The 16,645-nt window shown below is 41.6% G+C and overlaps 1 protein-coding gene across 33 annotated transcripts in view; it reads right to left on the bottom strand.

Annotated features, from left to right (window-relative positions):
* FNBP1 (formin binding protein 1) overlaps positions 1-16,645 on the bottom strand; it is a 97,481-nt gene that overhangs the window by 28,671 nt on the left and 52,165 nt on the right. For all 33 annotated transcript variants that reach the window (XM_080562326.1, XM_080562327.1, XM_080562313.1 and 30 more), the window contains exons 7-8: positions 6,785-6,913; positions 4,873-5,019 (exon numbers count right to left, since the gene is read on the bottom strand). In XM_080562326.1, the coding sequence (XP_080418452.1) occupies positions 4,873-5,019; positions 6,785-6,913 (276 nt within the window). The remainder of the gene's footprint in view (positions 1-4,872; positions 5,020-6,784; positions 6,914-16,645) is intronic.

Here is a 16,645-nt window from a genome sequence, read left to right as displayed (position 1 = left end):
TGAATGTTCCCAGATATTTCAGTAGCAAATGAAGTTAAAAACAACAAGAAACCCAACCTGTGTCAGTCAGAACATACTGCAACTGGGAACATAAACGGTCACAATCTCAGTTTCAGAATAGAACACAAAACGATGTCTGAAATAACGCAGGTGACCTTTGCTCTCAGATAGTCCATAATTTGTGTTACAAAATGCTAGTTCCTTTTGCAAAGGTATCACCGAGACCAGTCATTACTTAAAATACCAACAGATAAAAAAAAGACTATAGTCTATTTGGGAAAGCAAACCATACAAAACTATCATTACAGCATGAGTCATTGTAGCTAACTGCAGAGGATGCTCAGGAAGAGCAAATTCAGGTCTCCTCATTCCAGCCTTCCACGAGCTGCAGCCTGACCTCAACCTAGCAACTCTTCTCCCTGGTTTGTTACCCATGCAAAAAAACAAAGTTCTGATACAATCCCCTTGTAATGGCTTTTTTTTTTTTTTTTTAAATGTCCACTGGTGAAAATGACAAGGAGCTTATTATTGTTAGCTTTACTTACTAGAAGAGAAATCCTACTTCAGTAACTGAACAGATAAGTTAAGTGATTCATAACGAAGTTGAGGTACAGAATTGCTGGGCATGCAGCTGTAAGCAAGCTTCTGGAAAGCCCCGATAAATGCTCCTATATACCTGACCTCCAGTGACCACACTGCCACGAGTTAACCAGTCTGTGCTTGTGAACTTAGCTACAGCAAGTGGCAGGAGTTTATCTTCCGAGCTTTATCCTACAACTGGAGCAGCCCAGGGTCCTGCGAAAAGCCAGGCACCCTGGTGCTGCAGTGGCCGCTAACTCCAGGGCTGTCATTAAAGCCTCGTACCCTTCTGGTGCCACTAGGAGCACTAGATGCAAGTCAGCCACACACTGCCTGTACACTCTGCAGTGGGTTTGCTTTTTTTTAAAAAAAAAAAAAATCAAACCCAACATATAGCATTTTTCCTATTCAGGCTTACAAACAATTAATTATACATAAATGCAGATTTGGACTTCAGCTTGCCAAGTGCATTTAGATCTAATGGCCTCTGGAAAAAAAAATTCTACTTTTGATCTACTCAACTTCTATGGAAGGGAGCTTTTTATATAATACTGTTCTAACAGTTTTCGCTCTAAGATCATTAGAGGAACTGTGCCACAGCACACAAAAATCTCATTAGCCTCCAGAGAACAGCACCATCATTCTGCTCGGAGAAAAAAGATGAACTTGTTGCTTTGAAGGGATTTCACAGCTTCTGCTCGTGTCTGTAGGTAAAACAGTGTTCACAAAAAATCTAGTGGGATATAAACTTATTCAGAGGCCAGACACAATTAAGCAAAACACTGCTCTAAGATAAGCTTTGCAAAAATATCCAGGGGATTGCATAGCAAATTAAGGCTTGAGATCCTCAATCTATTAGGTGCACTGTAGAATTCCTCCAGAACTTTTAAAGGAGGTAAAACAACACTTTCTCCGTTATCTCAACCCAGTTTGACATTAAAACTTTTGTGGATATAAGCATTTGAAGAGGTTTTAAACAATAATTGTGAAGACAATTATTGTGAAGAAGGAAGTGACAAACACACATGAGGTTCCATACACCACTTTACAGGCATTTCATGCTATGCTTAGAGCCTTTCATTTTTCTTTTTTTTCTTTTTTAACTGTACAGTGTTCCTTCCATTTCGTCAAAACATCCTTCCACTACAATGGAGCTAAAAATATGCAGCATGCTCCATATATCACGAAGAGATAATGTCATAACAGGAACTCCCAGACCCGTAACAAATTCATTCTATCTGCTGCTGGAGCCTTCAGAAGCCAATTCTGCCTAGGTTCACTTAGCAGTCACCACAGCTCACCCTTGCAATGTGACCTCTGTGTTATTAGAAAGAGGACATGGAAAAGAAGCATATTTATAGCTGCATTAGAAACACAAGGCTAACGAGCATTCCCAGCTATATCCAGCCAGTTTCCATTGATATTAGTGGGAGCTGCGCACACTTTGGTGAGGGTAGAAAGCAATCCTACTTGCACAGTTACAAGTTCCCTAACTAAGCCCGAACAACTGGCCATTTTGTTAAGGGCATGAGTCAGAACTTTGTCATATTTAAGCTGCAGAGAATAATTAAATTATTCCATGTATCGTTCTGGTTCTCAACACCATCTAATGAAACAGGGGCCCTTAAACAACACGGTTTTCCAAACTCCTGCTAGCACGTATAGAGCTGGCTGTAGAAAGGAAGCCTGTTCCTAGCAGCCTGCACCTCCACAGTTACCACTTGACTGTGGAACTATGTCCTGACTTACTGCAGTACTACACAATTTTGATCAGCGGTTCACAGATGCCACAGGAATCCCTTGAAAGGTCTGTGTTTGTAATAAACCTACCTGAAGCTAAAAACTGATCATCAGAAAGCTCAGAGATACCCACATGAAGTGCAACGGTGTGCTTTTTTTCCCCTCCTTCTTAAAACAATAATGCCTTTCCATCAGCTGGTAAGGTTTTCCTGACAGCAAAAAAAAAGTTGCAGAACTTGCAGGTTCTCACATCGTTTCAGCTAGAGCTGACTCACAGTGGTACATAAGGTAAAGCACTAGAATTGGTGCTTTCTCTGTAATTATTTTCTTTCTGACCAATACGTCTTCTATACTAGTTGTGGCTGTTCCATTCAAAGCCCTGGTTTCTGAAGTTACCAAAAAAAGAACTTTCATTTACCTCTCTCCTTCTTCAGCAAGTCTGTATGCGATAGCTGGACAAAAAGAGTGAAAATAAAACCAGAGTACCAATAAGGAGCTAAATATGAACTCCAGATGCATCACTGCCTTTTGTCAGTACCCTAGTCTCTGAGCTCATACGTTTCAAGTTTGGTGATACTGTACTTTGTTTATGATTACCAGATCCTGGAGATCTCCTCCCAGCTGGGAAACACATGTCTGTGTGGGCCCAGAGTTTCACACAAAGCTTTTCCTGCTCAGCAGGCTCTTGGTTTTGCTCACCATTGTACTAGTTCTATTATCACCAGCTGTCCTTGCGTTCAACTTTCCTGGAATCTGACCTCATTTACAAAGCTGACTACAGCTCAGATCTAGTGACTTTCCTATCCAAAAATGTTCAGGCTTGAAAAAGATGAGCAAAGGAGAAACCCTTCAATTTGGATCTTTCAAAGAAAAGAAACTCTTCTGACAATAGTCTAAGAACTGAAACTTGTTTCTTACAATTTTAAGGGGTGAGACAGGAAAGGTCTGCTGTAAGAGTCTGCATTACCGGCCAAAGCAGTACATGACCTGGAAATAGGGAAGACACAGCTTTTAAATTGCTACTGTCTGCACTTATGGACACAACTATAAAGTGGCAGGACCCGCATCTTGGAAAAGGCAGGAACAAGCATGCCACTTCTATTAGAATCAAGAAGGTGAGAAACCTCTGTTCCTGAGATAAAAAGTCCTTAATGATATTTTAAGAAAAGAAGAATCATTTATGGACTTTCCTGTTTTCAGACACAACATGCTAAACCCTTTGTAATTGTTCAGATGTAACAAATTTGGTTAAATACATTTTGGTTAGCATGGTGTTTTCAGGAGAACCCTTGGTTTTCAATGCTCAAAATACCTTTTTCAAAATACCTACTTGTGCATGTGAGCCAGCAGTCTGACTTATCTGTGTGCAAGAGAGACCAAGTTGAGCTGAAAATTCAGTGGTGGTGGTGAAGCTGGTTCCAATACCTAGCTTAAGTGGTTTGTGAGTTTCTCTCAGACTGTGCTTGAACATCAGAGCAGAATGTAGGCTTAAGAATGAATCTCTCCTTAGCGCAATTTTCACCATACAGAACCAAGAACTGTACCCCCAAAAGGGTGCATTGTTCAAACATGGGAATCTGTTCCCCAGCTCCCCCTTCTCCTACCCCAAAACAGTAACTTTCAGATTCCTTGGTTTCCCATGCTGCTCTCTGTGAGAGCAACTGCTGAGCAAAAAGTAGGGGATTCATTTCAAAACCTCAGCCTCAGGCTTATGCTGCCAATTAACTGCAGTCTCCAGGCTCTGGGCACTGAATAGCTTAGAAAAGATTCCAGTGAAAAAGACGTATGGGAATTTCAAACAGCCAGCAAGACACATGCTGTTTGTATTTGAAGCACTAATGTGATCCATGAGAAGGGCTGAAAGAGCAGGCAGAGACTTCATTTACAAAGAGAGCAGATCATTCTGAAAAGAAAATAGAAAACACATTCACCCTTGTGCTAACTGTACATCAGCAAGCTCGGCCCAACTCTTCATCGGCCTTCATCAGGAAGGCTTGTTTTTACTCCGACATTCAGAAATCAAGACTTGTGAGAGCTCATTTACAGATCGCTAGCAAGTCTTAATTCTTCAAATAAACAATTCACAATAGAAGTTTTGCCAGAGTTGTTGCAATAATTTATGTAGCCAACACTTTAAATACTTCTATTACTATTATAAGAGTAACAAGCAGACATTCCTGCAACATTCCATTTTCTGACTATTAGATATAGAACCTATCTGAATAAGAATCTGTGACACTTCTAATGATGTCCATCATTTTCCTTACTCTAGGCAGAAGCCTATTCTTCAATAACAATATTTCAAAAAATCATTATCCTATCAAAAGGAAAGAATATTCCTAAAAGAAAAAAGGTGTGGCATTTCCAGATGTTAAGAAGATTTAGGAGATAATCTACCTCAGACAAAGTAGTCTGGGACAAAAGCCTACCATTTATTCTAGTTCTATGACTATAAAGCCCTCACCGTGGTTTGGACCCAGGATTTGAATCTCCATATACAAAGCGATCAGTACTAAAGACAGCAATTAACAATCCAAGCAATATAATACTTACGTTCTTGTGATCAATTGATTCTGCAGCTTTTGTAATTTCATCCAGACACTTTCCAATGATAGGGATCACTTGGCGGTCGACCTCTGCAAAAGTTTTCATGGATTCACCTATCCTCACAATTCTTCTTTCCTCCATCTCTTGTATTTTCTAAAACATTAGATTTCATTCAGATCAAATATCAAGAGTAGCTTCACAGTTTCAACCCATTTTTCTCCCCAGCAAACACTGCTTTAAAATGTATAGTTTAAATATGTTTTTAAGAATAGACAAACTAGGACAGCTGTTTTCATGAAGGCAGCAAATGGTATCATTCCCTCAAACATCTAAATCCCACTCTAAAAGCAATCTGTTACTATTAGTAAGAATTTTTCAATTATTTTTTTTTATGCTGAAAAATGCTGATTTGTCAAAAATCCCAGTTTTAGACATTTGTAAGAATGGTTCTTAAGGCCGTTAACATAATTTCCGGAACAACAAATTCTCTTCCATTTTCCACGACATGTTGTGAAAGAGCTCATTTTCATTCCACTGGAGAATCCAAGGGAACAAAAAAAAATGTTGTTTTCTCCCCTTCCCCCAAGAAGATAATTTTTGGTTTATGGGCAGTCTTATACATCACACATTGTTTACATGAGTGTTTCTCAACACATGCTCTCTGTTACTTGGTGGATTCAACGCCACGATCTCCAGCACCTATTCCATGGATCTCTGATTTAGAACAGAGGCTAAGTGAATGTAGTATAACACGGTTAAAACAGATTATAAAACAGGATACAGAAGGGCATGGACAAGAACTGGCTGTTTCACATTAGACTGCAGGAATTTTACTGAGTATTGATAACTTAGAAATTCCCATTACCTTGACTAATATGCAAGCAACAAAAGCAAAAAACGATCAGTTAAAAGTTGTGCTGTAAAGAATTTCTGTTCTTTCCCTTATTTCACCATCTATGAGGAAGTGATAAAGCTTCCTAGAGCACTGGTAGTGAAAAGGAATCTTCTGCACAACTTAAAATAAGTATGCTCACCTACAAATCAGAGCACTTACCAGATTTAGGTTTAAATACAAATATACTGGAAGAATTTTATATATGATGCCATGGAAAATTTATCTCAAGATACTGGTTTGAAATACCATGAACAAAAGAGAAGGTGTCCATTTAGCTAAGAAGCTACAGTTATGGATAAGAAAATGCTTGCTTGCTATGCAAGTATCCGTTATTTCTGATCAGATGATAAGCATGTGACATTTTCTCCCTTAAAGAGGTTGTCTTTCCCACTTCTTGACTCTCATGACCCATTACAATGGAACAGTCATTTAGAATTTCTGTTCTATGACATTAATCTCTTTGTTCAGCCAAGCACACACTCAGATCTTCAGTCAGAACAAAAAAAGCTATCTGATTTGTACTTTCTCTACAGTCTTTCTTTAGGCATGGTAAGACATACTCAGCAAGCGTGCTTAAACCCTTTGACATTCACTATTGAGTTTAACTCCCCAATAATTCTGCAAACATCTGTGAAATCTGATTTCAAAACAGGTTAAAAAGACTGTGAGGCTTTACAGATGTAAGGATGCCCAGCTGCCTCCTGCTCCAACAATGCAAATAATGCTCTCATTCCCCAGCTGCATGGACACAAGAGTTTAATACAGCAAATTGTGACGATTCCAAGGACTACCGTAATCTGCCATGACAATTCAATGTTGCCTTCCTCCTAAGAGAAAGGCATACTTTTACATACCCAAGCTCTCCATCACTTGGGGTAGCAGATTGCGTACAAAATTTGATAACAATGACAAAATGGCCAAAGAATAAAACAGGATCATAGAATCGGGCCAACATGCAATGCATCCCTTTATTTTTTTTCACAAGTGTATGAGCTACTCTAGTTCAGTGCCAGCGAGTCTTACCTGGAAGATGTTTGGTATGTGTGTGTAGTAATGATCATGCTGCTCACTGTTGAACTTCTGTAGAGTGGAACAATATTCTGCTTTGCTGTCTTCTGCCATTTGATGTCGCAGCTGGGCTTGCTGTCTCGCCTAAAGAAATGCCAAAAGTAGTTTATAACTTCCACTACATGGAAATAAATTACACTGCATTACTCCTCATCTTACCACCCTTACCAGTAGGCAGCACAGAAACATTAGCATATGGATCTCTGAACACATACACTTACGGCTTACTCCTATACACAGATGTGTGTGAAACATTTCATCTACTTCAAGCATAAATCTGCAGTGTGCACTCCGGAAATTCAGTCCTTTCTTCTGTTAAATGTGGCAGGGCCTTGCCCTCTATTGAATCGACACATTCCTGCCTGTTCCTATTTGGAATTTTCAGTTAAATTGGTCAAAATCTGGCATATGAAGGACTTGTGTTCCTAGTTTGCCTAAGAAGCGATAGCTCTCACAGCTCAGCTGCATCCTCAGAATGAACATCTCTAGTCATTTGCCATCTTCATAGAACAAATGTGCTGCCACAGATCTAGCAGAAGGCAGTGCCTGCTTCCTCCAGCTAGTGTCTCCCCTTGGAGCTGCTACCCTTTTTTTGTGTTGCAATATGTTAGTTCCATCAATCATTTTGCATTCCATAAACTGCCTCTCTTCATACTACATGAAGATGCTACCTATTACTAAACACCACAAGTTTGCCCCTCTAGTAGCCCCCTTAGGGGCAGAGGCTTTTTGACACTTCGGGACACTTCTTCATCCCCTGTATGCCGTAATGGCTGGCACCTGCTTTTCTCTACTGCACTACCTACCTGTTGGCTAGCAGTATCTTTTAGAGAAAAGGGAGCGACAAAAATGGTTTGTCCCATTTAACACGCTTCAGCCAACGTACCCATGACAAAACATCTCAATTTGTGTCCCCACTGTACTCTCTGCAAAGCCCTTTATGTACACTTCTTTGGACAGAGCTGGCATGCAGTGTGCAAGGAAAGGGGAGCCTGAGGAGCAGCTGAAACATGATTACCTTCTTATTTTTACCCACAGATCATTTGCTGCCCAGCATAGCTGAGCACTGGGCAATTACCCTCACTTCTTTCCCTAGAACAATCTGTCCCCAAGTGACCCTCCCGTACTTTCAGATTACTCTCCTTACAGTTCTGCTTCCCAAGGCCTTCTGTTGTCTGTTTCAGTGCCCAATATTATTCCCTTGCTGTCTATCCCATCTGTTTAATTTAGCTGCCTTTTCCTTCCTTGCTGCTGGCCTTCATACAGAAACTCTTCCTTCCCTTCCCTCATGGCTCCCTGCACCTACCTGCCTTTGCTCCCTACCCTGTGCTCACTTGCTGAGACTCTCCTCTCGTGCTCATTCACAATTTGCATCCAACCATCCAGAGCCGTTTTCATTCAGCTCCCATATAGCCCCTCACACTGCCACCTGCCCCAGAAGAGCCGGCTCCATGGCTGTGGATCAAATCCTTGCTCCAGTGAAGCCAGCAACAGCCTTGCTTTTTGGCGTTGTATATTTAATCCATCCTGTTTGCGCTTATTTTTCAGGCACTTGAAGCCTCCTCACCCTCTGCTGTCTACCTAGCCCTGGAACAGTCCTGCAAGTATTCAGAAAATATTAGGTTTTGATCATTCCCTCAAATTTCAAAATGACCCCTTTAAGAAAGGAGAGAGAAGGACTGCTTAAAAATTATTTAAAGCATTTTGGGATGTTTCAGGGAAAACAGTACAACAAATAATTTTAATACATTCTAAGAAGTGGGCTCCCATTGAAAACAGTTCAGAGAGGGGTTAGCCTTTGAACTGTTCCAAGCAGACAATAGTTTCCTGACAATAAATCCATGAAATACCAAATCATGGAACATTTTAGTAATCATAACTGGAAGCTAACAAGTTCTGCCAAAAGGTTTCAAATCTCAATTTGAAAAGAAATAGGCTTCCCTTCCACTTGTCCAGCTCACACCTCTCACCTAATAATTTATTTTGCCTCAATTCAGCTATTTCTTTTGCAAGTGCAGTCAACTGAAGGAGTTTCCTAGATCCCCTTTCACATTCTTTCTACAAAAACAATAATTCAAGCACAATGAAAAAATGCTGGGCACTAAGTGCGTAACAGGAGATGAAACAGTAGCATCAAATGGAAAAGATTGTGACTATGACCAAATAAATAGATCCAATATAAAACTTGCATCTTTGCCTGTTCCCCAAGAGTTTTAATTGTCCACTCACTCTTGCAAAGGAAGCAGCATCGGGAACTCTACCTGGTGCGATGAAATTCCAAGCAGCCATATCAATCATTTTTCTACCCAAGTGCTCGATATGATTTATTAAACCTTATCATCCATGCACTCATGTATAGCTATGTTGAACACAAGTGGAAAACAATATCGCCTTGTACTACAAACACAAATACACGAGCAAAACAAAGTCAGCCATGGAAAGGCTGACAGCTGTAAGGGTAACGTACGGTTGTCTCCCAGCCCCTTCCTCAAGTCCCAGCTGCCAGAGATCAATATTCATTTGTGAGGCCCATTCTCCTCAGCTACCTAAGAGCAGCCCATTGTTCGAGCTGACTTCTATGAAAGGCCCCGTCCCACTTAGCTTTTTTTTTTTTAAAAAAAAAAAAAAGTAGTGCAACTCAGGAATTTGTCCCTTGACTCTATTTTTGAAACAGAAGAGCAAGAAATTCACTATTACACATTTCCAGTCAGACCCAGCAAACATTAAGCCTCCAGAGTTCATTCTCATGAGCAAGCTCACTGGTGGGGTATGGTAACCCTGAGCTCAGTGTATACAGGAGTAGATTCTCTGTTTCCAAAACTATCTTAACTGGCCCCAAATAAGAGGAGGCAGCAGATGAATAAGTAAAATTGGGTACATTCCAAAACCAAGAATTTTTGTATGAGAGCCCCAGTGATGTTTTGTTTCTCCTGGCCATTTAATGCATTTGGCAAGCTTCAAACTGTTTAAATACTTTTCCAATGAGGTATTTGTTTCTTAAAATAAAAACATAAAAGAGTCTAGATTTTTTTATTACTTCATTTGACTATGTCACTTACTCTAACATCATCACTTCTAGTACTAGCAGAATTACATTTTATAACTGGGTTCCTGCATTCTGCTGAAGCACAGAATGATAAAAATGAGTCGACGACATTAAGTGTCACATTCAGAGCAATGGATGCAGTGGCCTGGAGCTGCACAGTCACAGGAACTATTTTGGGAGTAATTTACAGTTGAGCTTCACAGAAAATTTATTTTTATCTTCTTCACTGCTCACTTTTGCATGCAAACAGCTTCAGAGAAGATACTTTTCAGGCTTTTAGAATTAATGTTAAAATATTTGCTCTGAACAGCATTTTCAGGAGGAAAGGCTTTGGAATACCCAGTCTCCGGAAAACCAGACCATGCCTTCAGATATGGGAGGACGATGCTGTGATGCAGCTTTCAGCCAACACACTCTCTCCTTTTAACTGTGCAGGGATGATCAAGCAAGAGCTGGGATTTCTAGCACCACATGCGAAACCACAATCCAGATCAACAGACTGCCAGATCACTCTTGGTTAAAACAGAAGTCAGGACTAGGTACTCGTAAGACTACCAAAAAAATCCCCTCCCCTTGAAAGGGGGAATGAGTGAGGTCACTTTCATCATCATGAAAAAGCAGAAAAGGGTATATGCATTTGAGGGATTTGGGGGGAAGAAAAGCATTTTCCTTTTCTTTGCAAAAGATACTCAGATCTTGTACGCACTTGTTAAAGAAATGCACATCCACCCCCAGAGCACACCTTCATAACATCTTTTAGTCCCCAAATAAACACGTGCAGCGTATATACACACAACCTCCCCTCCAAAGTCTATTTTTGTTAAGGCAATTCTTCTGTGAACTCGTGTGGCAGCAATAAAACCAAAAGGTCACATATGCCAGTGTACTTCTCATCAAGAAAAGCGCTCCCAAGAATGAAGGACAGCCCAGTATCTGCAGCGCCATCAGCCCTGCAGCAAGTATACTGGTAAACTTAGAGTTTCCACTGCCATGGCAATTCGGATCTGAACACAATCACACCAAAGCACTATTTTCTGTAACTAACTTACAGAAAGGTATAGGTAAAGAAAGCATAGGAGAAAGAAAAAATACACTGTCTGCCACTTCAGTCTTCACTACAGAAAAGAATGAAGGATATTTTGCAGAGAACAATTTGTAAGACACATTCCAGAAACAGCTAGAGACTCAATGGACACACTGTCTTTTGGGTTTACACAGACAAAAAATGCAGCCCCTCCGGGCTGTTATGGTGGGAGTGATATGAATAACTGAAAAGGGCAGAAAAAAGCTTTGGCTGCTGTTAAGCTGATCTGCACGGAGTGGAACAGTTCAACTTCTCAGCCATTGCTCTTGTCCAGAATGGCAGAGTTTCCAGTCAAAACTCTGGTGTAGCTTGCTTTCTCCTGCCCCCTCTTTTCAAAAACACCAACAAACCCAGACAGCATGTGAGATGCATCACTGCCAGGCCGCTGCCTGCCAAAAGAGATCTGTCTTTGGTAAATCCAAGATCAGACTGAAACGCAAACACAAAAATCCCCCCCTCACCCCTCGTCGACTGGCCAATCCCTTCAAAATAAGTTAATGATAAAGGCAGACTCAGAAACACTTCACCAATTTCAGGAATGCTTTCAATTGCTCACAGATTTTTCAGCTGCGGGCTCTGACCCTCCCCACACAGCCAGGCTCACATTGCTGCTCTCTGTTGCGAGCAGGCACTATCACTAACAGCAGTGGGGCGTCTCTTGGTAGCAGCAACACTGGCAGCATTTGCAGAAGCATTAATAACAGTGGGAACTCTGCCATGGACTTCAAAACAGGGCCAGGATTTCAGGCTTTGATTTACATAGCCTCCAAGTCAAGCTCCATTGTTTACTATTTTACAATAACCAGTTTGGTCTCTCTGAACTGGCACGCAAAAAAGTTTCAGAATTTGCTTTCCTGAAAGCAAGAAGGCAGAACGGGACGTGCGAAATAACAGATAGGAAAGGAAGAAGAAAAATCCTTACTTTTAATATTAAAGGGATATAAAAAATTAATCTTCATGACAACCTGTGAATCCTTGAAACCCTTTGTTCAAATAAAATACACAAACAAGCAAAGAGCTGATGGGAGAGAAAATTTTCATGGTCAGATCTCAGGAACTGTTATCTGGTGAACTTGCATTCCACCTAATTCTGCCAGATGACCGAAGTGTACGCTAATAAGAGATGTACTAAAGCAACAAACCACCAAAACTCTAGTGAGAAAGGTGGGCCACATCTAGCAGAGCTGAGAGCAACGCTAAGCACCCTGCACAATGATCTTGCACAGCTCTTAAATTGCACTGGTCCCAGCTGCACTACTAAAAAAATTAAATAGCAACAAGGACTCACCCAGTTGTGTCAGTCTTCTACTCATGCAACCAGTCCTGCAACTGCTCCAAGGCCCTAGCAAAAAAACCCGTGCCTCAAATCCAAGATTTTGTCTCCTTCCACAGCCACTCTCGTGTCACAAGCACTGAATATGCAAACTGTCTGGGTGACCAAACAGTCAAATGGGCAAGAGGGTCAGATGGACAAATCTCCACTAGTAGCCTGCCACACAGCTTGGAGAAAGCCAGTCCCAAGAGGATGCTTTAAAAAGTCTAGTTTATTACAAAAGAACGAGGTGCTTGCACAATAGGTAGAAGAATATTTGGAATTGAGGGAGGAGGTTACCAGAGAGGTGTTTGGAGCAGCTGCTGGCTGTTTAAATGATTTCTGGAGACCTGTTCAGTTGTACTAACATAAGCAATTAAGTTCTGCAGTGTATAAATGTAAGTATGGAATATAAATAATGGAACTTATTTCAGGACTGTATAATACATTGCTTAGATCATACTTTGAATACTGGGCATGGTTCTAGTAATCTCTCTCCAACAAAGATTTTATAAACACTGCCAATGCAGGATGAATAGTCAGGGCTGAAGAAAGTTACCATATGATTCTGCTAGCCTTAAAGCCTCACTTTATGGGTACCACACATTCACTTAAACTGAACAGCTCACAAACTTAACAGCCAAATTCTGAGGTCTCTGCTTCATTTTCCCTTAGTTCTGACACAGCTGAAAAGATCTGTCAAAATATTTTTGACAGAATAACTACAGACAAGCTTTCTAACCATACAGTGCAAACTAATTGCTCTGCACTAGATAAGAATGCCTACGCCTTGATTCAAAGGGTGGTTGATCCTTAATTCAGGAGTTGTTCTTAACCCTCCCCTTCACAACCCCTTTTTACCTCCATGACCTGTTTGCTCCACTTAGCAATCCGCCGCCCAGTAGGGCTGCATTGTTATGAAACTGTCAAATTGCTATGTAGGGCATTATTGCAGATGGGTACCGCTAAGAGGAAACAAATTCAGATGGATTTCCTAATCCTATACTAAAACTGACTGGTATTTTTATTTCTTGAGCTCTTAACACCAAATAACAGTGTCTGCATGGGATACATAAGGTTATTTAGCTTCCCAGATGATGCTTCTAGGGTCATTAACTCTTCATAGTCTAGAAATCAAAGCTCATAAATTAGTCACGAGTCCAAAACGGAAACAGCTGCTGTATCATCTCAGCGTCGCTGATAGCAGGTTGTAAACAAGGCTTATTCTACCAGAAACGCAAATGACCGTCCTGAGGGACTCCCTACACACTACAGTGCCCATTAGGAAGAAGCAGTTCAAAAAGGAGATTGGGATCTGCATAAACTAGAGAAAATATGTTAGCGTGAATCTAATGGCTTTAAATCATGTTACCGAGAAAAGACTGCCCTTGAATTTATGGGAAATTTGACTCGCATCGGAACTAAAGACACACAGGGGTTCAGTCGGTTCCATCAGTGGAGCAACAGAAACGCAGCTGCCTAGTAAACATAAGGAAAATTCAGCACCACGCAGAGAACGTGGGAAAGCCTTATGCAGCATGTAACTAAGCAAGAAATGCACAGGGCTCTCTGGAACTATGTCTGGGACTAAGCCTTACCCACCTCACCTGTATTAATGATACAAACACTGTCGAGGTTTTCCAGCTTCTACCATCGCCCTCGCATGGCACTACGTTTTCCAACCGCTGACAAGTTCAGTATGGCAGTAGGTGCCTCAAAAGTTGGATGAGCCAGGGAAAGAATACAATAAGCCTAATTGTCACAGTGCAGATGACTCAGCAGGTCCTGAAAAGTTAGGCTCATTAAGTAGTCATGGTGCGCAAAAGGAGGGCACCCACAGTCTCTGGCTATGCTGCAGAGTTTACTGCCGACAGTCTTAATTGACTAAAACCTCAGTGACGCACTTCGCAACAATCCAGCACCGAGCTGGAGATGTTCCTTTGTGGCTTGTACGCAGGGTTTCAGCGATGCTCGCTCTATCCTGCTCCGCTGCGACTTGATGCTACTCTGACAAAGCATGCTGCAAACGGTGTATGAAGGATATGCTGAAGCATAGATAAGAGATTTCTCTGGGGCCTAACTAAGAATAGTTTAGTTCATCCTTCATTGTAAGGATGTGTAAATTCTTAATGAAGAGATTTGTGTCCTGCAGCGCAGCAGCCTGGCTGCTGGAAAAGCAGTTTAACACTTGACAGTATAACTGCATTTGCAAAGGCAGGAAGATCGGCTTATTCCAAGAATCTTTCTAAGTAGCAGTATTTCTTCATCTATGTTCCGTACGACTCTGCCAGTGCTTCAGCTCATGACTTTCCAATGCAATGTAAGTTGACATCTGCTAGGGTAAGGGGGGCAATACAGCCTCTTTACATTGCATTAAAATTGCCTGTGTAAGAAAGCAGTAAGTGTGTAAGAAAGCAGATTCACTCGGCCTTTCTTAGTGTAGGTTGAAGATATACTGAAGCTAAGTCAGTCAAAACCTCCAGAGCAAAACAAAAATCCCACCTCAAGTACGAGCAATGTTAGGACCTTTTTGATTTGCAAGAGTTAATGTCAAATTTGCACTTTTAGTCTCTCACTACTTTCAAAACCTACAAAACGTTTACATCAATCATAAAAACACTTAAGGTGGAACCCTCCCAACACAACAGGAACAAAAAATAAACCAACACGACTAGCCCTGACTTCAGGACAGCAGTCTGGGAACTCACACACAGCTCATTTTTGGGGCTCACAGCTGACGTTGTTTTCTGGCAGAATTATCACCTAGGACCCCAACACATGACGGTGCTACTTTTCAGCAAAGGGACAGGTCCTGCCTGACTCAGACTACCTCAAACTGCTGCCCTCTCCCTCAACTTCTGTGCTAATCAAGATGCAAAAAGCATTCATCCCCTCGTATGGTTGGCCCCAAACCACTTCCTCCTTAAAAACAAATTCTGAAAAATCCACTTTGAAAATAAACCTTTAGAGAAGCCAGCTGTTTTTCTTTTTTTTTTTATTGCAAGAAGTCTGCAAAGGCACCGCTGGGTACCACATTATCCCATAAAGATGTCAGCTTTTTAGTGATTGCAGCTCTAAAGAGAAGGAACAAACAATAGAGCACTTCCTTATAAGTACACTGCCTCTGCGCTGGTGACAGAGACCATTTCCCCAAATGGTCAAAAAATTGAAGCAACTCCACTGTGGTTTTTTGAAAAAGAACTGCTTTCAAAGCTCACATCCCACTGCGATCCAAGCAAAGCTAAAGCTCACAGTGATACCTACAAGCCTTCCCAGTGTTTTCATCAGCACGTTCCACCATTTATTTATTTTATAAAGATATTTTCGCAGTGCAGTTGCTCGCAACACAGTAACTCTGACTTTGCTAAATGGAACAGACAAAGGCTTTGAGCCTAATACGCTTTGCATTCACACAAACGTTCCCCCTACAAATGCCGGCGGCTTGCAGTTTAGAGGCTCGGTGCAAACCCAGGGAGGGGAACTCGAGTGCTGTAGCCCACTCCCCTGCAAAGCCTGCGACCCTTGCCGAGACCTGAGCACAGCCCTTTGCTCCATGCTACTAACACCAAAAAAGGAGACGGGAGGAAGCAAAGCTAAACACCCTGCTCTCTTAGCTCAACCCCAGGCTGGTTGGCTGCACCCATGAAGGGAGCCAAGCCGGACATAGGAGCGGCACAGACAGCATTGCCCTCTGCAATCAGGAGCAGTTTGGGCTTTGGTGTAAGATGCCCATGCACATCCAGCCCTGCCTCGAAGCACACACCTGAGGCCCTTTGTTATTTTGCTAAACAGTCCTGGAGAAATAAGGAGGAAAGTAACTCCTAATTAGCTTCCCTACCACTATTCTGGTTACTTAATCATAGCAAACTGTAATGCCAAGAGCTCTCCTTTCACCAAGGCCACGTTAAGTGCGGGTAGCTGGCAGCACCAGCACAGAATTTCTTGCTGCAGTTGTCAAAGGCTACAACTATTTAAAGACTGACAGATGAGAGCATGTCAGATCCTCATACAGTTGAGCATTAGGTGCATCAGGCAGTTGCATATTCTTCTGATTGTACGTGTCACTGTGATCACTGCAGAATTTTAATTCCATTATCCTGCAACGCATGATGCAAAAAATAACTCTAGTGTCTGCTTATATTTGCAGGTAGAAGCTAAAGTAGCCAAAGTGTCAATCTCAAGCCCAAGAAATGAGGACAAACGATCCCACTGCTTGAAGAGCACCTTGTTCCGCCAAAGTGAATAGCACTGGCTCCGAACACAGCCAAATCGTCTGCTTTCCTGGCCAGACAGATTTTTGGGAGCAAGAGCGCAGCTGCCAAGCTGTAAGGGGCAAGTGAAATCAGAACTGCTGCAATAGGAGGAGGAGGGAAA

The sequence above is a fragment of the Anser brachyrhynchus genome (genome assembly GCF_964034855.1).
Source record: "Anser brachyrhynchus genome assembly, chromosome: 19".
Classification (NCBI taxonomy): domain Eukaryota; kingdom Metazoa; phylum Chordata; class Aves; order Anseriformes; family Anatidae; genus Anser; species Anser brachyrhynchus.
The sequence above is the reverse complement of the archived record's forward strand: the minus strand, read 5'-3'. Positions and strand labels throughout refer to the sequence as shown.